Raw genomic sequence first — 26,960 nt, forward strand, 5'->3', positions numbered from 1 at the left:
TATTGAATAATTTTTCCAACACAGAGGAAAAAAGCTATATATTTATTTGAATAGGCGTTGCAGTTGACTGTTGGCAAACATCCAACCTCCCTCTTCACGCTGGCATATTTGATTGTTGATGTTTCCCATGTGGCAAACACATTTGGGCAGATCAAGTTACAGGAAAATGCTAGCTTGCTGAAATAAACTATAGTCTAGTAAAGCCACAACTAATCCTCATGGACTATGCTCTATTTCTATTTTTTGTCCTGGACCTATTTCAAATCTCAGGTCGGTAATAAAGGCCAAATATTCAGGTAAAATCTGTTCAGTCCATGGTGTTATAAGGATGAACTGAAGAATGATGACTGATGAGACAGCCATGCAGGGATGTAAGTATATTGATGTCCATTAAAATGTCTGTGGTTGTGAGGCCTTGATGTTGATCACCTGACCTTGACAACATTAACTGTTTTCATGGCATATTTTACACATAGAGCAAATGACAATGAATTTTTATCTGATTATGTAATTGACTATGTTATATTTATTAGTATGTATTTAACAAGAGGTGCGATGGGGTAGTGGTTAAAGCGTTGGCTCATCATGCCAAAGACCCGGGTTCGATTCCCCACATGGGTACAATGTGTGAAGCCCATTTCTGGTGTCCCCGGCCGATGATATTGCTGGAATATTGCTAAAAAGCGTAGTAAAACCATACTCACTCACTATTTAACAAGAGGATATACTGAAGTAATGATACAAAGGTAAAGGTCATTAATGCATGACTCCAACTTTGTGGCTCTTTACATGCTGAGGATTTCCCGTGAGAAAATCAGCTTGTATTTCAACTTATTGTGACAGTAGACTTCTTTACAACAGTGAAGTTGTATGTGTTTTTAATCATCCAGTGAGCAAGACGAGGTATAGAAAGGTAGACAGAGTGACCGAGCAAGTCCTATCCAGCATGTTTATAGCTTGTTGTGTTCTGCAGCAGGCAACAATATGGAAGCTATTATGGGCTTTACTGACTCAGGGTGTGGCAAGCCAGTTTCTGAAAGCATTGACCTCATGGGATGCTGTCTGGTTACAGTGATACACAGTTAACAGTCACAGGGCCTGAAACAGTATACCGTGGTATTAGTAGAACCGCAGTATTTTGCCTACGGTTCGGTAAACCGTAATGCAATCCTACATTTCGGTTTTTGTACTGTCGTTTCTATCTAGTCATAAAATGCCAGTTTCGTTCATTCAAAACAGACCCGTGAATATCCGGGGTAGAATAGGTCTTCAGCAACCCATGCTTGCCACAAAGGCAACTATGCTTGTCGTAAGAGGCGACTAACGGGATCGGGTGGTCAGGCTCGCTGACTTGGTTGACACATGTTATTGGTTCCCAATTACGCAGATCGATGCTCATGCTGTTGATCACTGGATTGTCTGGTCCAGACTTGATTATTTACAGACCACCGCCATATAGCCGAGTGCGGCGTATAACTAAACTCACTCACTCACTCACTCACTCACTCATTCAAAACAATAAAGATTATGGTTGTTTTTTCTCCATGTTATTAAACAATGTAAGGTTTGGCTCTTATCAATTTTCTGCATTATGATCATATCTCATATACCGAACTGAAACAGACCAAACCGAAGGCCTTGTACTGCAATACATACCATTTCAGCCCTACTGACCACCTGGGCCATTTGCCTCTCTCACCTGATGATGGTATTTCCATGAACATTTCTGGATGACTATATTTTCACACAGAAACCAACATTTATAGTCCACTACTAAAGATAACGTACAGCAGAACCAATAGATGTGGCAAGTGTCTACAAGCTTATGATACCTTAGCACTGTACATTCATCACATCATTGCAAGGATTATGGGATTAATGCTAATTTCTATTAGTGCTGGATGCAAAAACAACGCTCTAGAATCATACTAAGATATTTTGATTGACAGCTTTGGAATTCTAAAAAAAACACTTGTTAGAACATTTGTTAATGCAAATGGTTAAATGTCAATTACTGAGATAGGGGTGAAACGGTATACCACGGTATTAGTAGAACCACGGTATTTTGCCTTCAGTTCGGTATACCGTAATGCAATCAAAAAATTAGTTTTTCGGTTTTCGTACCGTCATTTTATTAATCATTGTAAACCTTTTCTAAAATGTCTAGAAATCAATCATTTGGTCAAAATCTATGCATTTCTTTGCTTGACGGACGCTATTTTCCTGAAAGTTAGTTCGAGATCACCTCAAGTTGTCTACTTACAAAGTCAGCAAAACAGCAACTGCAGATACCAAATTAATAGATGAGTTCTGTTTCTTTTTCAGTTATTTCAAATCAGACGAACAGAGAAACATCGAAATAACTGATTGAACTTAACTTTATCATAAATAAACGCCGTCAACCGAGTATACTTACGCGGTCACGAATAGCGTCTGACCTCTGACAATGTTTGCTGTGATTTGACAACACACATGTGACACGCTATAATTTCAATGCCAATTATAAGAAATGTTAAATCTGAAATGTGTGTTTAAACACTGCCATCCATCTGAAGCGGACCCAATGATGTCAGAAAACTCATAATAAAACAATCTTCCTCGATTTCATTTTCTTTGATTAAATTTTATCCCATTTTCATTCATTAAAACTGTTCACAGTAACATAGGAGAAAACGTGTGTGAAATGACATCACCTCATTCTATACGCAATTACCACTTCCTACCGCGATAGCACCAATTTCACATTATTCTCAGCAATCACGAACAGATTACTCCCTCGTCATCCATGGACCCCCAAGGTCCGCGTTACTGACTCATTGAAGTTATATTTCACAATTAATTGCCAATATTGTGTTTTTACAGTCAAAGAGACAGGTACCGCGGGAAGTCAACGGTGACTTGTCAAACTGTCTCATACGTAAAATGTATCCATCCACTTAACCCAAAGTGCTGAACCTATGTTAATTATTATGTTAAATACGTTCGTAGAAAACATGCATAATACTAATACCATAGCGATATATATTATCTCCGTTAAAATAACTGCTTGAGATATCAATTATTCTGGTAATGGAATAGAAATCCTTTGATGTTATATTTTCAGGTCGCTTTTAACTGAATCACCGGTAGATTGGAGCAAAACATGAGTACACAGCTGATTGTTATGTACGCCTTGGTAGCATACCAGGAAGGACAACCTGAATTATCGTGTTAAGTGATGTTTAAGTTTGATTGCAGGTTTCCTATACACATATTTATTTTCATTTACAAAGTTTGTTTTTTCACCTCCGATGATACGATATAGTACAATACACGAAATAGCAGTTCTGTTATGTCCATGGAAAATACATTTTTACTTGGCCTTTATTCCGGGTTATGTATAATCGCGGGTGTCTCATAACTCGGGGGATCATCCATGGACCCAAAGACCGGCGTTATGGCGAGGGATAACTGCAATTATAGGTATGGATCTGGTGGCTTTCCCATCACAGTTCTTATGCCTTTATGTTTGTTTGTTGTTGCTACCATCTCATTGCAAGCTATATCAGAGCAATGAAAATTAAACGACTGATAAAAAGAGAAAGCAGCTTTCTCAAGCTAAAACATTTTTGTTTCAGAAAGGTGAAATACATTTCTGCGTGAACTTTAAAAGATATTTTGAATGAATCTGAAAACTGATCAAAAACAAAATTCTGGAATGTGCCAAGATTGTGTAGCAGTACTTCCCAAGGACTGGAAAGTTTCGAAATGTTTAACCGACTGAAATGAGAGATAGGCAATGATTTAGAGCAAGGACAGTCATCTGTCACACAGACTTTAACTGTCTTGTGACAACTGTGTTGAGTTAATTAGTTTAATTTATTTATCTGTGATATGTCATCAACAGAGTCACATTCGACAAGATCTTGTTTGTGTATTGTTTTTAGTGTTTTTTAAGCATGAACATTTTCTGGGAGGCCTTGTACCACAATCACGTACTTGCTACCACACAGCTGTGAGTTCAAGGTTCCAGTGAAATTAGCCTTGCATGAAATGACAGTTTTGTTCACCCCAATGTAAGGTTTGCCTCTTGTAAATATACTGAGAATGACTTGATTTGTCTTTGGTACCATTTAGGCCAAACTTACTGTTGTTTCCTGAGGGTTCTCACAATAACAAAATCACAGTTGCCTGCATTCAAGTCTATAATGTGAGATCTTCCCTGTTTAGGTATGACAACATGCAACACACTGGGTCACAGCTGAGAGCTGGTCTGTTTCTGTTGTCACTTTTCAAGAATTATTCCTTCTCAGTGGCTCTGGCTAATAATAATACGGTTCAAACTTGCACAGGGCAGGTCAGCTCACCATCATCGTACAGTCTGTCATCATAGCTTGTATATCCTGAGAGAAACACATAAAAACAAGAGATGTTATATGATATGGATATTTCTTATTGCAGAGTTGTGTCCCTTGGAGTGTCAGGATTTGATGATAGTAAGGCCAGACAATTTTTATTTTTTTTTACGGATCCACCTGTCGTATTTTTTCAAGAATACGAAAAAAAATAAAAATTAATTTTCCCCGCTCAAAAAATAAAATCCTAATGTTTTTATTGGCCAAAAAGGTATACTTACAAAGAAATGGGTTTTTTAGATTGTTTTTGGCCCTATATACACTTCATAAATTGTCAAAAGTAAAATACTTTGAGTATTTAGTAGGAATATTACTTTAACTGGTGATTTTATTTTTATTTTTTTTCCCTCCTGCCTTTAGGTCTTCTGAGGACAAAAATCCATAAAACAAGAAATAAAATTAGTCTGGCCTAAGTGGAAATTGCAGCTTAAGCCTGATCCATAGTATGTCATTATCAAGACCTTACATAATTTGAGCTTCCTCCAGAGTTACATCGATATATCTGAAATGCTGTTCAAAGGGGGTTAAACACAACTCATCTACTTACTCTGTTGTTTTTCTTGAATATATTTGATCATTTTGTATTGATAAAGATCTGTTAGAATGAGACACAAATGAATATAGAATATGAAGTTGATGTCCTGATTGGTCAGCTTAGACGAAGTGTTTGACCTTAACCTTCATTGCATACAATTAACCTCACAAGAGAAATTGAGTAATATTTTTAACATATTTTTATGAATAGAAGGACTGAAGTTACAATTTCAATTACATTTGCTGAATGTAGACCTCAGTTTTTGGTTTGCTTGTGTAAGTTGAGTATTTTCGATCCATGCAAGATGAACATGGACAGTGATAATGAAAAGGACTTTATATTTCCTGAACGTGGCAGCAGTTTGTGGTGGTGCTACATATTGATAGCATTATATCACTAACACCATGATGGTGCATGCCCCGTGGCTTAAGTTACGTTCTTCTGCCCTAAAATTAATTAGATTTTATGTTGAATTTCCATGTTATTTTTTCAATGGTATTTTCGATTGATCAATATTCCATTACATTAATACTAAATTTTATCATCCAATGTCTAGATTTTTTTGTTGACTTGGCAAATTTATAGCCATGAGCAATAAAATGGATGAAATGCCTGGAATGCAAATTGCTGGGAATACTTGTATGCTGTGCTGTAAAAAATATATTAGAATGAACTGATGTGATATGATTGTCAGTGGTCTTAAAACACTGCATGTTTACAATCTGTGTTAGCCAGTTGATGTTCTGCATGTGTGAGCTGGAAGAGAATTGTGGTGTTTACTTGGGAAAGAGTAAAAGTGATCATGCATAGGGATGTGACATACACAGTCAATCCACAATAAATGGAGTTCATAGAGGGTGTTTTGTCATTTTTTTCCATTTAGGGATTAAATAGATGGCAACATTTCCTATGTCAGCATTCTCGTGCCCTAAATAATATTATTTACGTTCAAATTCACAAAATATGGAGATGAATGAAACAAAAAACTTCATTGTGCATTAATGATTTTCATCTAATCGTGGGCTGGTGATAAATCTTCAATGAATAAGGAAAAAGGGTTAGCTCTATAACGATGATCCCAGAGGGGCTTCTGGCAGAAGAGTGTTCCCAGTTGATCCATTCTTGCTGTGAGGGGTGTTGACTTAGGATCCCTTGGTTACTGTGTGTGACATGCCTGAATTTGTGTTTATGTTCTCAACCATATATTGACTATGTTGACATCGTTGGTAGAGCTGAATGTCAATGAAAGTCAAAGAGGATCCTTAAAAACTAAACGTAAACTATCTCTGGGCTACAACCAACATAAGTTGAGACTAGTACAGGCAGGCACACACACACATGCATGCATGTTACCATACAAATGATCATCTCACCATGTTATGTTTCATAACACTGCAAGACTAATAAGTGGTAGCACACTATGAACTCCATTTGTTGTTTACTGGCATACCAGGGCGGTGGGGTAGCCTAGTGGTTAAAGCGTCCGCTCGTCACGCCGAAGACCCGGGTTCGATTCCCCACATGGGCACAATGTGTTAAGCCCATTTCTGGTGTCTCCCGCCGTGATATTGCTGGAATATTGCTAAAAGCGTCGTAAACTAAACTCAGTCAATCAGTACTGGCATACCACAAACATGTTGTACAGTTAAACAAGTGCAGTGTACCATTGAGAGCTAAGTAATTTGTCATGCCTTTGTTAACATACAGTGTAAACAATATTGTCTATCTTAGGTTTCAAAAACAAAATTTTTTCAATTTTGGAATGAACTATTGCACTTTCTTGAATATTCTAATATTCTTCCATGTCTCAATTTAATGAAGTGAAACCTTCCTTCCCCTGGTGCAACCTCAGGTAAGAACCTTATTGCACCCAACAAAAACATGATGCACCTGCTGCTCAATATCAAACAATATGTAATGCTTGAGTTTGGTGTTGATGATTTACAACATCATATTAACAACATTATTCTGGGTCTGATCAGATCATTTTATGTTACTTCATAACATTTCATGATATGAACAGTAACAATCACACATGACTGTCAGAGTTGTCATCAAAGTCACTGCTCCAAGCCTGCTCCTATTCATGCTGTTTTAAAGCTGAAGTCTGTGTTCTTAGAACAACAAAATATTAACAAGCACTGGCAGCAGGGTGGTATTAATGTATGGTTTTTACATTTTCAGGTTGCTCATTAACTCTGTCTTCTCTTGTAATAAATCTTTCATAAATTTCCATTTGAAGAGTACATGCAATTTGAGATGTCTTGCAAAGTAGGAAGTGACATCAGCTGAAGTGCAATGAAAGTTCAATCATTGAGTGAGTGAGTGAGTGAGTGAGTTTAGTTTTACGCCACTTTTAGCAATATTCCAGCAGTATCACAATGGGGGACACCAGAAATGGGCTTCACACATTGTGCCCATTATGGGTACTGAGGATAGGGCTATGAATGACCGTCAAAGCTAAACCAATAATGTATGTGACAAATTTAGTCATGAAGACAACAATTATGTTAATATTGATATTAGTAATAACTCAAGTTCTACTTGATCTTTGATTCTCAGTCATGCATATTCACACAGACAGTGGCCATTGTACATAAGTTGTGGAAGGGACCTGTGTTTTATGTCCATTGGAATTTCTTACTGGATCTCCTTTGGCCCTGAAAGCGTATTTGTGAGACATTTACTTTTTAGAACAAATAAAAGCAACAACACCTACAACAATACCATACTTCAAGAAGACTGAAGTTGATGTATTACTTTATTACACTTCACATGGGCATGGAAGGCAGCAGAGCAAGTAATATTGTTGCAATGTTGTAGCTAAAAACAATCATAAATATCATCTGGTAATTTATCATATTGTTTTAAAAGAATCATATGTCTTAAGATTAATCATGGTATTAACTGTCTACATGTGACTATCTAATCTTGGAGGACATTTCCAAATTTGATGCATTAAACATAGATAGCATCTGATTGATTGATTGCCTTTGCATGTGTTTGTGATCGAGCATCACCTTCAGCAAACAACTGGTATCATCATGATAATGATTCATAAACACATACTTATGAATTGCAAGGAACAGAGATAACAGGTGATTATTATGGTTTGTCACTTTCTTTCTATTAAAACTCTAAAGATTTCATCTTTCAATGGTTGCTTAGTTGGCAAACAGCCAGATTGAAATACGTAATCACCTCACTTTGTTCAAGTAGATATGACATTCATTACACATTAAGCACCATTCTCTACTTTCTTCAGGGTTACATATGTGTTTCTTAGGAAACATTTAGTTCCCCGACTGAGCATGTAATGTGGAAATAAGTTGTAAAAAGAGACATATGACAGCTTTTCTATGGCCTGCTTATCAGTAGTTTTATTGCTATCAGTGTTCTTGTTAACTGCTTGAAAACTGTCTCTTGATTTCATAATGGTTTGCCTCAAAGCACTGGTATCCCGTGTTGTCTGGATTGCAGATGTTTACAGTAGGCACTCTTTGTGATAATGTTTATCTTATAAACATTAAGAGTTAAAAACACCATTATAGAACTCAATAAGCTGGAAATGGAGAATGATGTTGAACTTAATGTTGTTTTGATGGTTTGTCAGTGCAGTTAGGGATGTGGTGATGCTGGTTTATCTGCATCAGATGTAAAGGGTGACTAGTCTTGTAGAATGCGGTGTTTATCCAAGTCAGATCAACACCACTTTGTTGGTCTGCTTACTCAAGGTTTATGGTCCAACAGTTGATCATCACCCTAATATGACAGAGATGGTGACTCATTGGGGCATTAGTTAAACCTAGACTTTGAAAGAGTAGTGGATTGTGGCAACATTATGAACTACAGTGCGTGAAATTTACGCTGGTCCTGTGGTCCCTGACTGTAAAAATTCAACAGGACCACTAAATGATAAATTTGCAGTGGTCCTGGTGGTCAGTGAATTTTTACAAAATTTTAAAGATGTTAAAAGTTAATATGAATATACAGTACAACCAGATATTATTGAGAATTTAAGATTGTAATTTTTTATATTTGTTTCACTCATTACTCATGTATTAAATGTGAATATTAGCACAACATAACTCCAGATTGAAAGACAGGTGAACAGTATTTTGTCAAGTCACCATGGGCAGCAATGCAGGCTTCAATGTGGCCGGGCATACTACTGATCAAAGTAGCTAGAAAGCCGTGGTCCATGCTGTCCTAATATCTGACCACCTCTTCTTTCATTTCAGCAATATTTGTCAGATTTTTCTTATTGACACTTTCCTTCATAAGTCCCCAAACATTTTCTATTGGATTTAGGTCAGGGCTATAGCTTGGCCAATCTAATAATGTCATATTTTGGGTCCGAAACCAGGCCTGTGAATGCTTTGAACGATGTTTTGGGTCGTTGTCCTGCTTGAAAATCAAAATTTTTCCATAGAACACGTGAGCAGATGGAAGTAAATGTCCATCGAGAATATCTGTGTACCGCTCACTGTTCATATTCCCTTCAAATACACAGAAGGGGGGTTGCCCCTAACACAGATATGCCATCCCACACCTTAAATTTCGGACTGTACTTTGGGCGCTGATACAAAGGTTTTTTAGTTTGTTTGGTCCAGAATTTCAGTGTATTAGGAAACAGCCACACAGAACTTTCATCTGAGAAAATCACATTGTCCCAGTTAAATTTCTATGCTGTAAGCACCAGTTCAACCTTCGCTCCTTTTGTTCAGGTTTCATGATCGCTGATGGAATTCCTCAACTTTTCTGCCAACCCATTGCATGCAGCTCAGTTCTGATTGTCTCCTTACAGACAGCCACAGATCCTCTATCAATTATATCCAGCCTTAAGTTTTCTAAACTCCTTCGTCTGTTTTTAGAAACAAGAATACCAAGCCGCCTCCTGTCACCGAAAGTCAATTTTCAGGGCCTACCTTGCGCCTCCCTGGTGCTCAATGCCATATCCATTTGCAATATTTTTCAAAACACGATAAACAGTGGACAAAGGGATGCCTGTTCTACTTGAAATCACTTTAGCTGATCTGATGTCCTTGTTATAATACTCTAAAATCAACTTCCTCTTCTCTAAATCACCCATACTGAGGATCACTGAAAATGTTGTCTGCTAGCAAGTAAACAAAGGGAGATAACTCTTCACAAACTAATGAAAAAGGATTAACGGAGTTGTTTCTCTTGAATGAAACCAGGCACTTGATAGCTGGTCAAGCTTGTTTATACTAGAAATCAAATGAAACATATTTCTAAAATTCTCAATAATTTCTGGTCATACTTTATAGCTTTGATAGTTAAGTAAATCTACGAGTGTTATTTTGAACCAGTGAAGTACAGACAGGACCACTCATTATTGTCCAATCACTGGTCCTGTGGTCTTGTGGGAAATTTTGAAAGGTTTCTAACACTGGAACTAGGTCTAATTTTGTTGTCCAAACTGTTATTTTGGATCAGATTAGGTCTATGGCAATACTACTGCAACACAGACATCCCAGATATGTTGCATTATCTGAGATTTGCGAACAGATTATTATGTTACAGCTAACATCCATGTTTGGGGTTCTCACAGCAATGATTCAGCAAGTATAGCATCAAAAGTCTGGTGTAAAAAACATTGTTCCAGTTGATTGCCCTCGGCAGGTGTTTTTCCTTCAAAAAGAGAGGTCACTGAGTCTCCGGTCATGCATGGTGTACAGCTTTGTCTGGGTTGTGTTTGTAATAATAACCTGGCAGGTAGTAGGGATAGTCTTCTTGTGTTGGGATTTGTAACAGCCAAAATGCAGGCTCTTTAGTCTGGCAGTTGTAAAGAACTTTCTTGTAAAATGTATTTGAATTACAATAATTACAATGAAAGTATGGAATTACCTTTGTTGATCATGTATACAGACGAGTGAGCATGGACCAGTAACATATTTTGAAATTCTGTTCACTTAAGGTTTGAATTGAAGTTGTAGTGGTGTGAATTACAGTCAGCATATCATACATGGTTAAGCAAAATGAAAGCACTCAGTAACATGAGATAAGCATGACTAGTTCACTGTGGAAATTCTTTTATAAGTCAATGTTTGTGACTGCCAGAACATAATGCTTGAAGGATTGTGACATGTAATGTTGATCTGTAAAGTGAAGTTGGAAGTGGCTTGACAGGTTGTGATGGTAACTCCATGTGCCCAATTACTCTGATGTCATATTGGCTTGGTATGTTTACTTCCATGGTTTTTGGTTGGTCACATTCTATTTTCTATAGATTTGTGCATGTTCAGTTTTCTATAGAATGTGACATTTAGGCATATGAAACTTTCTGTATAATGTGAGATTTAGGCATGTGCAACTTTCTGTATAATGTGAGATTTGGAATACTGATTCTATTTAAGAAATACAGTTAGCTCTACCACCATGTATAGTGTAATAAAGCACACTTTTGCCCTGAACTATTATAGTTAAAGTACAAGGACGCTTGCGTCCGAGTGCTTTAACGTTATAATAGTTCAGGGCAAAAGTGTGCTTTATTACACTTCATGGTGGTAGAGCGAACTGTATTTCTTTTCTAAGATGCCAAATTTAATACTTAATACTTTAATTTAAATTCAATAATTACGATTAATTTAAGGCAGAAAACAAACGACGGTGTCGGTGACCTAAATTAAGAATCCTCGCACAGGGTTAACTGGCGCGCTGTTCTATTGATATGTCTGTCCCCCTACGTTAAGACGAACGTTACCAGAAGAAAACAAATGATAACAGTTTGATGACGGTTTACGTTCGGATTATCTTCTCTGATTTATTTTAATTACATCTGTCGTTAACGTAAACCATATGGGGCAATATGAACATCGCATTTCTACTACCAACGTAAGTTTAGATCAGTACATCCAGATGAAGCTCAGTAGTCAAGCGACATTCCACAATTGCATTGTGGGAATGTAAACATTGCGAACGTTTACATTAAAACTTGTGAGTCGAATTGACACATTTTAACCATCATAAAACATAAACGTAATGTTTCCACCAGTGATGTTAGCTGCATGAAGCAACTGCAAACCAAGAAACGGGATGCAACGGAGTAGTTTACTGTAGGAGGCCGTATGAGGCGATGACAACTGACATGCATCGTGACATCGCTTACATTGTGACGTAAAGTAAAATGGTTTGATTACGAGGGGGCACACTAGAATGGCGCATTGACGGGATAATGTCATTCAGTTGTTACGTCATAAAAAAACTATACCTTTATTGTCTGATGTTTGTTTTTTTATTGTTCTAACCACTAGGCATCTTAGAATAGTACACAATGAATTAGAATTGGTACATGTAGTTTGGCCTTGTGGTTTGTGAATCAGTTTGATTCTGCCTTCGCTGTAAGACATCCATCATTTGTCAGTTTTAAATGTTAAATTTATACTTTTGCTTCCACTTTTGTTAACACTACAGCATAAGCTTCAGTCCTATCAAAAGACCTCATATGAGTCATTTAAAAATGTAACATTATTCTGACCATTGTGTTGGTGCAAAGTGACATTGTCATACCCATGCCAGTCACTTTGCATTAATGATTAGTGAGTTTTGTGTGCTGTTTTTATCACTGTTTTCCTTATTACACCCAGTGACATCTGTTGCGAAAGATAATCAGCTTCTATTATAATCCAGGATTGATGTGTGGAATTTACTAACAATACTCTTAAGTTTCATTTTATGCAATATGAAGTCAATCTATAAATCATCCTTGGAAATTGGAATTATTTTTCTCAGTTTGCCAGTACACAGGCAATAATCTGTAAGTCCAAGTACCCTGTTGGCCATTGTGTAAATGTATGACAAGTGTGAGCCTGTCAATAGTATTACAAATTCCAGTATTGTGGCCTCATAGAGGCCTTGGAATAATTCCAGCATTAATCTTTACCTCAACTAAACCAAGCACGCAGCATTGCAGTATTGTACCATGGATACAAAGCTTCTGAGCTTGTAAGGTTTTTTTGTGCTGCAAGCCTGTACTGAGGTTATGCTGCCATGACTCAACATTCATTGCAAGTATTGTAGCGTATGGATAAATATGTATCCTGTTTCTAGTGCATCATAAAACTTAAAATGTAATGCAGGGGTGTTGAAGGGGATATTAATGGATATCCGTGTTTGGCAAGCGTTGTACCTAAAAGTCTCTTTCCTACAGCGCACTGCTTCACATCTAACATCTGGCGTCTCCTAAGGAAGAGATTTTGTTCAAAATATGCCTCCATTCAATCAGCATTGAATGGATACCCAGTAGGATGACATGGAAATGTGACAGATGGATGGCTGCCAGGGATTTATACTCCCCAGGGAGAAGTGAATGAAATTTGAGTGCACACTGATTATTGACTCTGGTAATAATTTATTGCATTGATCATAGGTATTGATTTGTTGCATTATGACTGCACATAGTATTGAATAGTGCTGGAGTGATTGCTTGAATAATCAGTCAATCGATCGATCTTGCTTTTGTCAGTGATGGGCTTGGGTTACTAATCGATGTTCATAAAAAATGAAACATTTAGAAAGTATATTTCTTATTGGTATGTTTGTTAAATCAAGACATAAAAGAACTGATAGTGTAAACAACATACTCACGTTTGTGTCTCAACAGGAAGTATCCTTGATCATCTTGATCACAGTATTATTGGTGGCTGTTTCATTTGCTCAATGTTAGGATTGTGTCTCGTTATTGCTCACATGAGTCTTATGGTGTGATTTACCAATATCTAGATATTGTGAGGAATAACTAGCTCTATTATCGAATAAAAAATATTTCCGACTAAAATAATTCCAATTCTAAATGTTGAACAATACGCATGTTTCAGATGTTCATTTCTTTTCAAAAAGTTCTTCCTGTTCTTCAACCTCTGACACATGTGTCCTCATGATAATTACCATGCTCTCCGATGACATATTGTCAAATGTCAACTCTTTTGTGACCTTGACCTTCATTCACAGTTGTAGCTACTGGGACACGTGGACAGGACACCACATGTCTTACTTTTACAGGGATTCACAATTTTAGTTACTTCACAATTCAGAACTCAAATGTATTTCTTTACACTCAGAGCAATTAGTTACTGATCATATTCTGAAGGGACCTGTATTCTATGCCGAATATTGTAACTTTAGTTGTAGAGTGTTAGATGTGACATAAATAATGTATGTAGCCATTTTTCAATGACCTATATGCAGTGTTGAATATTTGTCAAATATTTAACTACAGACAGGCAAATGTTAAAAGCATGCTAAAGCAAGATCAATGGTGTATGACAGACTTACAGTCTCCACTCTTAAAAGTGAATGTTTTGAACCTTTGTTGCTTTGAAAAACTCTGTAAACAGATGATACTGCATCAAGGCTGCACAAGCCTTTCAGTCAATTCTACTAAACTGTTTTCAGTCAGGAATAAAAATTTGTGAAAGTTTGGTTCCCATGTATTGTGTTTATCATGTTAGTATTTCTGGTATTGATGATATTTTCTTATTGATGTTATTGAGGCATGAAGTCATGCTTCAGATGAATTCTCTTGATTTTATGACTGTGAATGCTTTTTTAGTGTGTCTAAGTCTTCAGAAGGTTCATTAAAGACTTTATTGTGAAGTGTGTGTCCTCAATCGATCTCCACTTTTGTGCCCTTAAAGAGACTACTTGATAAAGTGAAACTCCCTGGGGACCAAAGGTCTCAGATACAATGTGATGTAGCCTGGGATACTGTTCCGTGTAGTTGATGCTACCTGGCAGGCAACACATATCGTTGTATGTGAGCGCTACTAGAAGGGCAGGACAGTCTTGCCCTTTTTGCATAACTGAGAATCTGTTTTGTTGGAAAGTCGAGACCTGTCATTCTGTAGCACTGACATTCATATTTCTTTATCCCACAAGCAGAAACATGTGAATGTGCTCTTTGTTGACCTACTTGGGCTGATATGGCAACAAATGTACATGTCACAAAGTCCGTATTCTCCATACACCACAAGGCCTAAACCCAGGAACTGCTACTTAAGACACTATATTATACAACCGATACTTCCGCCTTCTTCGCTCCAGATACAAATCATTGTTATTTTAGAATTAGGTGCTTCACACTCACAGTCAAGACAAAGCTCTTGTGATTTGATGGAGTGCTTTCTGACAATTATAGAATTACTTGTACTAATGTGGCAGGGCTGAAGTCCATGCAGTGACATTGCACAGCTAAAAGCAATTATCCATTTGTCAATATTATTTGCATTAGGTAATAAAATAATTTAGTTTTTTTTAAGATCAAGAATTTAAGTGTTAGTATAACAAAGAATGTTCTAATTACACAAATTTTGTTTTTATACCAACTTTAACTCTGTTTTCAAGATTACACATGAACTTTTAAGATAATTACATGTTTGTAAAGACAAATCATCTGTTTATAATTTCTTTTTATATTTTTCGATTCTCTCTGGCTGTAAATATGAAAAGAACTTTAATCTTTGTGAAAAATGTAGCAACCCATAATGATGTAGATACGTGTAAGTTTATTCGTAATTTTAAATTTTCAGTTTGAAACAGTTTAGATGTGTTCAAACATGTTTTCCATAAGAGGCCAGTTGTAGTCATGGTAGTATTGATTGAGGGTTTATGATCTTACAGCAGTCAACAACCTTATCAGCTAAGGTACTTGTGGGACCCTTGCTTGACAACTGTCAATTGAATTTTCTAATCCTGCAATGTTAAAGGGTGTATTCACACATTTTCATTGGATAGTAGGTTATATCTTGAAGTACTGTATGAGTGTTCAAAATGTGAATAGTTTAGAACAAGCCAGCGGCCCAGACATGAACTATTTCAAATTAGTTAGGAAAAAGGTAAATATTTTAATGCTTACCTTACAGTTTTATTAAAAAATATCATATCTTAAAAACTAAGTGTGTATTCTTTGTGACATGACTCTTCAAACCATACCTGGGCCCTGTTCAACAAAGCAATCGTAGCGCTATGGTGATCGTAACTCCCATACTTTAACATAGACTTACGACTGTCATAGTGCTACAATTGCTTTGTGGAATGGGGCCCTGGACTGAAACATCTGTTTTGTATTGTGTATGTTTTTAGCCTTTACACAGATAGCAAATGACATATGTATGACAATGCTGTCTTAGTTTATAGTTTAAGGTGAGTGCAAACATATTTTGATGATATTCCTTTCTTTTAGGTTCCATTCCTCAACATGCCAGTAAGAATGAAGCCGGAACCAGTGGATCCTAACCCGCCCCAGATTCCCTATGTTCAGCAGCTGGAACATGTTCTTACTAGTCCTCCAATGCTGCGTCCACCAGGACCTGGCCCTTTGTATGTTCCACATAATGTCCAAGTTCTCAACTACAATCCAGAGCCACCTCCACAACCACATCCACAACCACAAGCACCACAAGCACCACAATCTTCAGCACTAGAGAAGGAGCAGTCACAACAACCTCCGTCACTGGAACCTTCTGACAAGAATGAAGATGACAATATTGAGGATAGAATTGATGTTGATAGTATCAAAGGAATATTTGGGTGGGCAACTATAGACACTGTCAATGTTCCATATATTGTGAGGAAACATAAGAAGTATGTGGCTGTTCGGATTGTAGAGAAGAAACTTTTGAGCAGGTACCCAAACTCTTTTCCTGATGAACTGGGAAAGAAGGAACCTCTGGTTAGTTATTTTGTGACTGAGAATGAAGCCAAACTACTTGATGAAATTAACCAGGTCCATTGTAGCTGTGAGTATGGACAGCAGGCATTTACCTGCAAGGACCTTATAGTTGATATGGCTGAATTTGAGGATTTCTATAATCTTGTTAAAAAGACTTTTCCTGATGACTATTTAGCAAAACTAAGAGGAGAGATTCCACAACAGCAAGTTCAACAGCCAGTTGAAAATGAAGGAAAGCCAGTTGAACATGTCAAATCAGAATTGGCTAAGGTGTGTGGTTGGGTCCAAATCAACAATACAGTGTCCCCATATATCAGACGCTACTCTGGAAAGTTTGTTCCCCTATCAGTGATTAAATATGCTGCTGGTTTATTGACTGAGTTGCAGATTGAAGGAACACTGCCAACCTTAGCTGAGTGCAATTTGCTCAATGAAACTTGTAAAGCTGCTGGATTTGATTTCACATTTGGCCAGAACACAAAAGTTATCCACTTATCAGAAGTAACACAACGATGCCAAGTTAGCATTCTTGAGCTTCCATTTGATGATCCACTGAAACATGCTCAGTACATAGACCTTCCTTCACCTACAAAAGCCCAACAGACAGCACCAAACCAAGTGCCAATAGGACAGAGACCTCCAGGCAGTGTGCAATCCCCCAATGTCAATCCATTTGCAGGATACCCTAGTGCTCCACCAAATCCTTTCTTCAACATGATGCCAATGATGCCGCAACGGTATCCCCAACAACCTATGGGCCAGTATCCCTTGCCACCTCAAGGACAACGATTTCCCTTCATGCCTCCACAAAACATGCCTAACCCGAGGTCTAACATGGGCTCTCCACCTAGACAAAGCCTTCCAAGTCCTGGTCAGATGCCCTCACAGCATGGTCAATTCCAACCTTCTGGCCGCCCATCACCAAGTCATCCCCAGAGCAGTCCTCTGAGCATGATGTCTCACATGGCTCAAAATGGACAGATGCATCCAATGCAGGGGGCATTCCCAGGGCAGATACATCCAGGAAGCATAGGACCCATGAATCCAATGATTCGCCCCGGTCAAACTACACCCATCAGTCAAGGTCCTGGTATGTCTCCACTGGGGTTAGGTCAAGGCATGAGAATGCCTATGACTGCCCCCACTGAGATGATGCCAAGAGGCCCAATGCTGCACACTGCTCAGATGCCACAGTTGTCACCATCTCAAAGTGCTATCTCTCGTTTTCCTAATCCTCATAGCATGCTCCCTGGTCAGCAGATGAATAATCAAAATGGAAAACTGGCAAGCACTCCTAATTCTACATATGCAGCAACATCTCCAGCTGCTTCCTCTATATCCAGTAGTCCAAAGACTGTTCCAATCTCTGCACCTGCTCCTGCCAGTATCCCTACAATGAATGGTGATGCTCCTCAACGTCCACCATCCAATCAGAGCTCGGGCCAAAGCAGGTCTAGTTCGCGGTCATCCTTAGTTGACAAAATCAGTGGAGTAGTGCTGAATGGAAAGAGCATATCATGCATGCATTTGGATCATGCAGAGAAACCAGGCAAATTCTGCTTAGTGGAAGCTGTGTGTAAATTATATTTTTCACAAAGTAGTATGAATGAATTTCTCTATGCCCTACAGAATGTGTTGAAGATTCCTTTACATTCATGTAATGAAGATGAAGAAAAGGCTTTCATTCAGTATTACAACCTGCCAGTGAGCGTTTTAAAATGTAACAAGATGATCAGTCTGACAGACCTTGAGAAGTACTTCCCACAAATGTCCTACATGTTCAGTCAATGTGATACACCCACAGAAGGTTCTGAGGACCAGAATGGCACTGCAGGTGATAAGCCTACCACTGATTCTCCTGTACTAGCTTCAGATACCACTTTATCTGCCCCACCAGCAGAAACTCCAGCAGATGCCAGTCAAAGTTCAACAAGCCTCAAACGGCCTAGTCTTACTTCCCTTTCATCTCCCCCACCTCCAAAACAGCCATGTCGAAGGCTTGAGGAAATGGTCCAAAAACTCAAGCAATCTCAGAACACAAATGATGGGTCTGAGAAGCCCACAGAGGAACAACAAGGTAAGTTACTGTCATTACGTCTGGATAATTACTATGAAAATGACTTACTTCAATTAGGTTTCAACTCTTAAATCTTGCAATTCATGCATAGGTTTTCTCCACAAGTACAGTTGACCCAGTTTAACTGGTATTTAGGGGACCATTCGAAAAGCAATTATATTACCGGTAATGCCATTTCTTTCATCACAGTGTATGATAACACAGGCATGATATAAAATGCTAAAAGAATTTTTTTCATAATTTCACATGATAATAAAGACCATCAACGATGTATTATATGCCACATAGATTTGACATACAGAATAACTATCAATCTGTGGCAATGTGTACTTACTGAAATGAAATGTAAGTGTCATTAGTTGTAGCGAGGAATGGTACTTACCAATTAGTGTGTGTCTGTGTGGGGGGTGTTGATGCTTTTTCAACACTCAATTCATCATAGGATTCTTCCCTCATCAATTTTCCAGGACGGTCCAAGAATTTGGCTCCATTAATCAACTATATGTAGTTCAGATGTGAGGCAATGGAAGAAATTGTTTCATTGATATTCCGGGAAACACACTTAAAATTATAAGTAACTGGGGAGGATTTTGTGGCTGTATTATTTTGAAGTACAATTCAAAATCTTAATCTCCAAATTTTGAAACTGATTAAAAATGGGTCAGAGGCCATTTACAAGCATAAAATCAGACTTGTTCAAGTCTTTTGTCCATGTTATTGGTTCCTCATCAATGTCCATGTTGCAGAGGAAGACCAGAAGCCTGTCACTCTTCCTTCCCCTCCAGTAGCAACTGATGAGGGGGAAACTGGTAGGAAAGAAGAAGTCATTGTGCTAGACTGAGCCAGCTAAAGAAGAGAAGAGTTTTACTTAAACAGTTTGGAGAGGTGCTGATCTATGTGTTGCTGAAGGACTGGCGTGTGTATGATGTGCTGATCTATGTGTTGCTGAAGGACTGGCGTGTGTATGATCTCCAAGAACACTGTGCATGGAGTTTCTTCCAGACTGATTTGAAAAATGGACCACCAGTATTCTTGTGAAAGTCAGTCATTTATTGTGGTCAGTTGAATGATGTGTACAAATTACATTTTTGAGAACTTAAGTCACACTCTGTTGGTCAGTGATTAATGTTTATTTTGTGAGAACTGTTTTCATAAACTTACACAGAAGACACAACACTGGGCAAAGGACATGAAGCACTCTCACAAACTTGAGGATGAATATTGGAGAAGACAGTGTAAAGTCTTGTTTGAAACCCTGAGGTAATTGTTGTGACCCATAACTGAAGATATTTTGTCTTCTTTTGTGATCAAGAACAAGAAATTCATTTTGTTTTTGGACTCTGAAGCATTTTGTGACATAGTATACAATGCTGTCACATTATTTATTTTGCAGTGTACTGTTCTTTCTTTGGAGAATTCAGGGTATCAAGTGTAATGGTGCAACACACTTTACAACTGCATTTATTGCTTATATGTGATGAAAAACTACTAAATGTATCTTGAGGCAAAATGTTTATGCACGATTATTTTATGAGAATGAGCATCAGAAACAGAGAAGCTGTTCTGTGAATGCAGCTGTTTGTTTTTGTGTGTGACATGGCTTCCTGAATCAAAGGACCATCCTTGGTGATGACCACAGTTGGCGCATGTTAAGTATGCATGTGGTAAAGATTTCTTTGAATCTCTGTTATTCGTGTCAGAGAGAAAGGAAGAGGGTACAGCCAGAACCACAAGGAAGAGCTGTATGTGGGGTTTCTCTTGAAAGAGTGACCATCTTCAAGCTGGAAATGAGAGTGAATAATTGGCTACCGTACGTGATCGGATCATTCAACACAAGGCTGCTATTGACAGTTACTGATAAAAGAGTTTCCACTGCCAAGTCAGAATGGTGACCTGAGCTTATGCAGGGGTTTGATCACAAAGGAGTTCCATGACAGTATATCATTGACAGTGTGAGGAGTCCTGCCAAGGGAACAGTTGTTTCCTTTTTTTGTAGTTGTCTTTGCACTAGCCTTCATTTATTTTTGTTTAGGCCACTGCTACTTCCATGACACCTTTTGCATCAAGGCTAAAATAATTCTTTGATTCTCAGGCACCACTTGCATCTAGACAACTGTGCTTGTGAGCTTCAAGTATATATGTTACCATTTTGACCAAAAAATACAGCACACACTTGCACCATTTTGTCAGAGTCCATCTGAGAATTCATTTTGTTTTGTTGCCTGTATATGTTATCCATGATAATCCATATAATTTGTGAGGAATATTACTGAAGATGAACTTGAACTAAAACTCTATGAAGATAATCATGATCAAAGATGTGTGAAATGTTTACATGCTGAGTTACCATTTTTGAGAATGGTCCATATGCAGAGGTATGCAGTATTTGTTTATTAATTTTTTTGTTGCTGTGTTTGTTTTTTCACTGAAATGAAATCCATGTACATTGTTTAAGACTAGTTACAAATGTTTAGTGTACTTGTGTGTCTTTGACTTGTAACATATACTACACATAGTGCTGTGTGAATATTGAAATGTAATTCAACTGGAAATACCTGATGGCAATCTGTAATATCTTTTGTTGTTTTTCACATTTAGGAATGCACTGGAGCATTAACTGAAAACACAATCCCATTTGAGAACAATGTCTGCCAGAGTGTAAGGACTGCTGTGTTTAATGATAACGTCACACAATGTACAGTGGATATCAAGACAGACATGTTCTAATGTGCACTTATTACCTTAGAATAAGAACAACAAAGCTATCGTTAAATTCACGCAAGAGTTAGAAAACCTTTTACTGGTTGTGATGTGAAGTAACACTACATATTAGTAATTTTGTCAGCTATTTCCAGGAGAATACTATGTCCGCTTTTGTGACCTGATTCATGCAAGAATCTGCTCGGAATTGTTAATAGATGAAGTGTTAGATATGTCAGCACACAGAATTTTAACTTTCATACAAATTAAGGCATAACATTTTACCATATTGCAAATATTTTGTTAAGAAATGAGATCATACAAAACTTTGCAGTATTTTACTGATCTGTTTAACAATAAGACTGAATGCGTGTAGGTGAGAACATTTGATTGTCCCAAACAACCTGATCAAATAGCCCTACTTCCTAATTCATACTGGATGAAACACAAGCCACCTTAAGGATCAGGGTCCACTTAAACAATACAATCTTAGTTCTACGACTATCATAAGTCTGTGTGAAAGTCTGGGCGTTATAACTGTTGTGGCACTAAGATCACTTTGTGCTTGTAGACCGATGAAGTCATGTCCTTCTTAAAATTCACAAGTTTGTTCTCTTGTGTTGAATTGTTAGTCATTCAATAATCTGTTAATACCATGCCATTACTTAGACCAACTTAGATTCTATTTAACCATGTATGTTTTTGTATACATATCCTGTACAGAGCTTCCACTTCACAGTGCTATATGTGTTGTGATCATGTGTCACTACTTATCATAGTCAGTTTCTATATTGGCTGTTGTATGTCTTGTTTTTAGCAGGTTATTATTGAGTGTATGTGTTTGACATTCATTGGCATCATTTTGCCTGAGATTCTCACTAGTGGTCTGTTGTATGGAACCGAGCAAACCTTTGAATCTTTGTAACAAGGTTTTCTTCCTGATTTAACATTCATTGAATTTTCAAATAATGCCAAAATATATCATTTAATGCATATTGTAGAAAGGCATGGTTGTCGTATAAATATTTTTTCTAATTGTTGGAACTGATTTTAAGTTGTATGTGATCAAAACCTTTTCACCTGTAAATCATAAGATAAAACATGTTCTCATTGACTGTATCAATTATGTTTTTTGTTTTCCAGCATTGACCTTTGAGTAAAATATGAGCAGCGGCACTACAATGTTATTTTGCAGATAAAATGCAGTACATTGCTCGATGAAGGTATGTTGGTAGAGTTGGTACCTTCATATTTGATGCAGAACGTCTTGTGTATTGGTAATAGAAGAAGAATCGGACAGACATCATTCAACACATTATCTTGATTGTCATTATATAAGGCAAGCATGATCATGATTGTGATCTGACAAGGATTGGGGATTAATTATTTCAGTATGTAATTGGTAAGGTAAAGCAAAAGGTTAATTTGGACCTATTGGAAGATTGTTCTTTAACACAGGATAAGGATAAATGTTATTCTTTGTGTTGACATCATTTCGTGAGGTGTTAAGGCAGGTTTAACAATCAGAATTGAATATAAGTCTTAAAATTTGATTTGTTGTCCATTATTCAAACTTATGTAAACAAGATTTATAATGTTCCCGAATTAAGTAGTAAAGTTATTCATAGATTTAACTACGATGGCCAAACTGATTATGTTAATGTCATAGCTGATAATTACCTAACCATTAAGTTTACTCATGCATAAGTTTATTATGTTGTTTGAAGTGAGCATTATATGTATGCAGTGTTTTTGGCATTGATATTTAGGCAAATCTTTTCAACTATGAGCTTGTTTCATGGTCCTGGAAAGTGTAAACAACATCTGTTGTCAGATTAAGCAGTTCTAAAATTATTCCAGTCTTTTAAATAGGGCTAAAATGGCACTGCTCTGAACAGATCTGATATTAATTTGTCATTGTTTAATGGTCCTTTACACTGTAGGTGAGCTACAGAGTCTCATGGCTCTGTTTCAAAAAGACCCTGGTGTGAATCTCCCTACTCATTGTCATGGTACCCAAACCATTCAGATACCATTCATATCAACATAGTGTACAGTTAGTTAACTTTGTATAGTGATTATTTCTTACATGTGCACTTTGGTTTTGTGTCCATGTTGTACATTGTCAACACGTTAAGTTTGTATACATGTTGTACAGATTTTGAGGCTTCTGAACCAGAGGTGCAGGTCAATAGTCATCGTGGTACATTGTCTGTTTGACATCTTTCCTGCAGGCCCTTTTTTTAAAGTCAGGAAAGCATGTTTATGGCATTTGTAAGGTATGTGAGTTAGTTATCCTACAAACAAGTGAATGCTGTAACTTGAAATCTGGATATTATCAACCTAAAGCGCTGAAGTATGAACCTCTTCTTCATGCTGAATACAAGAATGCTAAGGTAATTCACTGGACTTGCAGAAATGGCAGTTTTAAGAGTTCCACAATTTCTCAGACAAATCAGATTTGCAGCCACTCTCAATGCCCCTTTGTTTTAAAAGTATTTCGGTGTGCATAGATCAATGTGCATACATGTCCACGCTGTATGTGGTGTGTGCTGAAACATGTCAAACCGTTTCTCTGTGTTGTCAACTTTGTTGGTAAGGTCTGTAACAGACAATGATATCAAGTGACACAAAATTCTGATCAATCTTTAGCCTAATTTTAAAAATGTCATCAGTTATGTGAGTGTTGTATAATATGATGTCAATGCTACTTTATATGCCAGTTTTATGACCTCATGTTACAAATATTTTTTGAAGTCCTTGTTCCATGATGCTGAAACAAAAAGTGAAATGCCCAACCAAGGCTTTCAGTAAAAAGTAGATGATAACATGTTAACACTATAGATTTGTTTTGCAGTATTGCAGATAGATTAAAATTGTCATGAGCAACAACCATTATGGCTTAAACTGCCATGGACTTTCTTTGACTAGTTCTGAAGATACACATTTAACAGAAACTGCTAGAAAGTAATAGCACTTAATCTCTGGACCAGTGCTCCTCCTTATTGCCACAAAATGGTCACAGTGATGGATTTGTTGCTTTGTGAGAGTATCCTTGGCTGCCATCACAAACTGTAATCCATTTACAAAGTTATATTACACAATGTCTTCTTGCTACTGTGATACAGAAATCATTCTAGGTCATTAAGTTCCAATTAATGAGTACTAATTCTGCTCATGCTTCATGGAATCCTAAAAATATTCAAAAAGTATTTTGAATAGTATAATGTATGATAGACTATCATTTCATTAATTTGGTAACGTAGCATTAAGCTCAGCACCCTTGCAGGACAGTGAGGACAAACCAATATGTTGGTAAAGTTTTCTACTTAAGTGTTTATTCTAAAGAGAACTGTTATAAAGGCAGTGAAATGGGAATCAGCATTTATTGTTTCTTTTGAAAATGATATACAAAATGCCTATAAAAATTGGGACTTTGCATTTCACACTACAACTAAAGGGTGTCATTGCCATGTAACAGGGAGAAAGATGGTAAAGAGCAGGGTGAAAATGACAAAATGACCTGGAAATGAAAAACAATATTTTGTCTTTTGTGTCAGAAGTTAGAACGTGAAGTGAGTAAAATGTAAACTTTTTAGATGTTATTTTGTAACACGCATCAGTCTTTCATTTGTTGCTTTAGTGAATATATATTATAATGAGAAAACGTTATGTCCACATAACTCACTTTATTGGTTTGTTGGAACAATATGAAGCAGAGACGTTTTTACCTGAAGAGTGTGTACATGAACTAGATGCATTGGAAGTATAGTCGACTCCAGAACAGGCATATGCATACTCAGACTATGGAGGAGTTGTTTTCTTAATATAAGGAAGCAGAAACATTAAGATTTCTTCCAGGCATTATGTTCATGAAATGAATGGAAAATTTTAAATGGCATTACTTATTTTTGATAAAACATTCATTTATGATGAGTGGCATATTTAATCATATCAAAACCATTATGAAAGCAGTGTTTTATTTCTAGTCCTTTACATTACAATTATTTGAAAGGTCAGTATTTCCTTTTCCATGTATAGTTATATAGTTTCATTCTGCCATTTTGATTTTGCAAGGGCATTATCTAAGATAGAAATCTACATTTCTATGATATGTGAGCAGTGTGTACAATGTATGTAACAATACAATTATCTTGCTAAAAGCTCTATGCTTATTAAATGGTTTGCAGTCAGCATTGTTGTAAATAGCTTTATAGAAATATGAAGTGTATGTATGTTTGTAACACAACAGCTTTTTTCCATCCCTAGTTTTACTAATACTTAGAGCTGATTTATCAGTGGAGAATACCAGTACCTCTGATGAAGTTTACCAGACTCTAAATATCACATGCAATAAAACTTTCCAGACTGTTTTATTTTTAGTAATTTGTTCCATTTTCAATTGTATTATGAGCATGTAGTAACTTTGCAGCGTTTGTTTAATTTTTTAGGTATTGATCTTAGTATATGTGTGTAGGGTAAGATAAATATTATCATGTCTTTGATTGCAATGAATACTGGATAATTCAAGTATCTTGGTAATATTCATACTCATGTCAGTTCATGTGTTGAATGAGCGAATATTTTAATGACCTCGGCATTAAAGAAGTTTACAAAAAGTAGTGTTGAAAAATCTTACATTTAGTGTGATTGTATGAAATCACAAACACCACTGTTATTACCACTGCTGGTAAGATGTTTATGTTTCCGAAGTCAAGTTCTTTGTGAACAAAAGTAATTGTTTATTGCTTTGAAAGGTTTGAATACCATTTGACTAGAAAGGTGAATATTTTTATTCCTTTGTTTTTGTAGAAGCACTGTATGTTGAAGAAGTAAACACATAGCTGTACTCACCTCCATTGTATTGGTTTTGTGTCAACAGCAACAGAAAATGAATGTCTTTGGGTGTCAAAGTCAATGACATTAAAGATTTTATCAGATTCATACTATGGGATTTCAGATTTTGATGAAGGTAGTTCCTCATGCACTTCAGATGTCCACTCAGTTGAGGATGGTTTACTGAATTCTGACTCTTTCGTCTTGCTTGTGGTATTCAAACCTTTGTGTTGATACTTAACATTTTCCAAAGAGCTTAAGTTTGTAAGTCTGTATAGTCCTTGTCCACCTTCATGCTCTACGTTCCTGTGTGGTTGAGATAGAGCAATAATGGTACTTATTACTGTCCTGTACGGTTTAGTAGACCAAAGCAATCATGGCTGTTATACTTTTTGTACAGTTTTCTAGTGACTATTTGTTTCATGAATAAAGAATTATGATACTGCATTTGTATGTTGTTCTTTGAAGAGGGTAAATGAACAGGACAGCCCATGTTACCTATGGATGTATTCTCTGGGTAGAATTAAAGTCTCTGGAACAACTCTTTGGAAATAATATAATATTCAACCTGCTTCTCTCAGGAAGATCTCCAGGTCTCTTGCACAAGACCATGTCTCATGTTCATGATCAGCAGACATCAATAAATATGTTCATTTCAGCTGTACCTGCTGCATATACTAGTGTTTATACAATGCTTTCTCTCCATTCTTCCTGGACATCAAGAGA

At 36.9% G+C, this 26,960-nt stretch overlaps 1 protein-coding gene across 12 annotated transcripts in view; it reads left to right on the forward strand.

Moving 5' to 3' along the window:
- The window catches only part of LOC124268062, a 133,663-nt gene extending 106,982 nt beyond the window's left edge, over positions 1-26,681 (forward strand). For 10 of the 12 annotated variants that reach the window (XM_046703072.1, XM_046703075.1, XM_046703074.1 and 7 more), the window contains 2 exons: positions 16,133-18,698; positions 19,445-26,681. In XM_046703072.1, coding sequence (XP_046559028.1) covers positions 16,133-18,698; positions 19,445-19,539 — 2,661 coding nt within the window. In that variant the 3' untranslated portion in view covers positions 19,540-26,681. Of the gene's footprint in view, positions 1-304; positions 372-11,039; positions 11,134-16,132; positions 18,699-19,444 lie in introns of those variants that run through there. The other 2 variants (XM_046703078.1, XM_046703081.1) reach the window with 2 other exon arrangements.
- The last annotated feature ends 279 nt before the right edge of the window (positions 26,682-26,960 follow it).

Source organism: Haliotis rubra, unplaced genomic scaffold, assembly GCF_003918875.1.
Source record: "Haliotis rubra isolate DU_JTF1 unplaced genomic scaffold, ASM391887v1 Scf136, whole genome shotgun sequence".
NCBI classification, from domain to species: Eukaryota; Metazoa; Mollusca; class Gastropoda; order Lepetellida; family Haliotidae; genus Haliotis; species Haliotis rubra.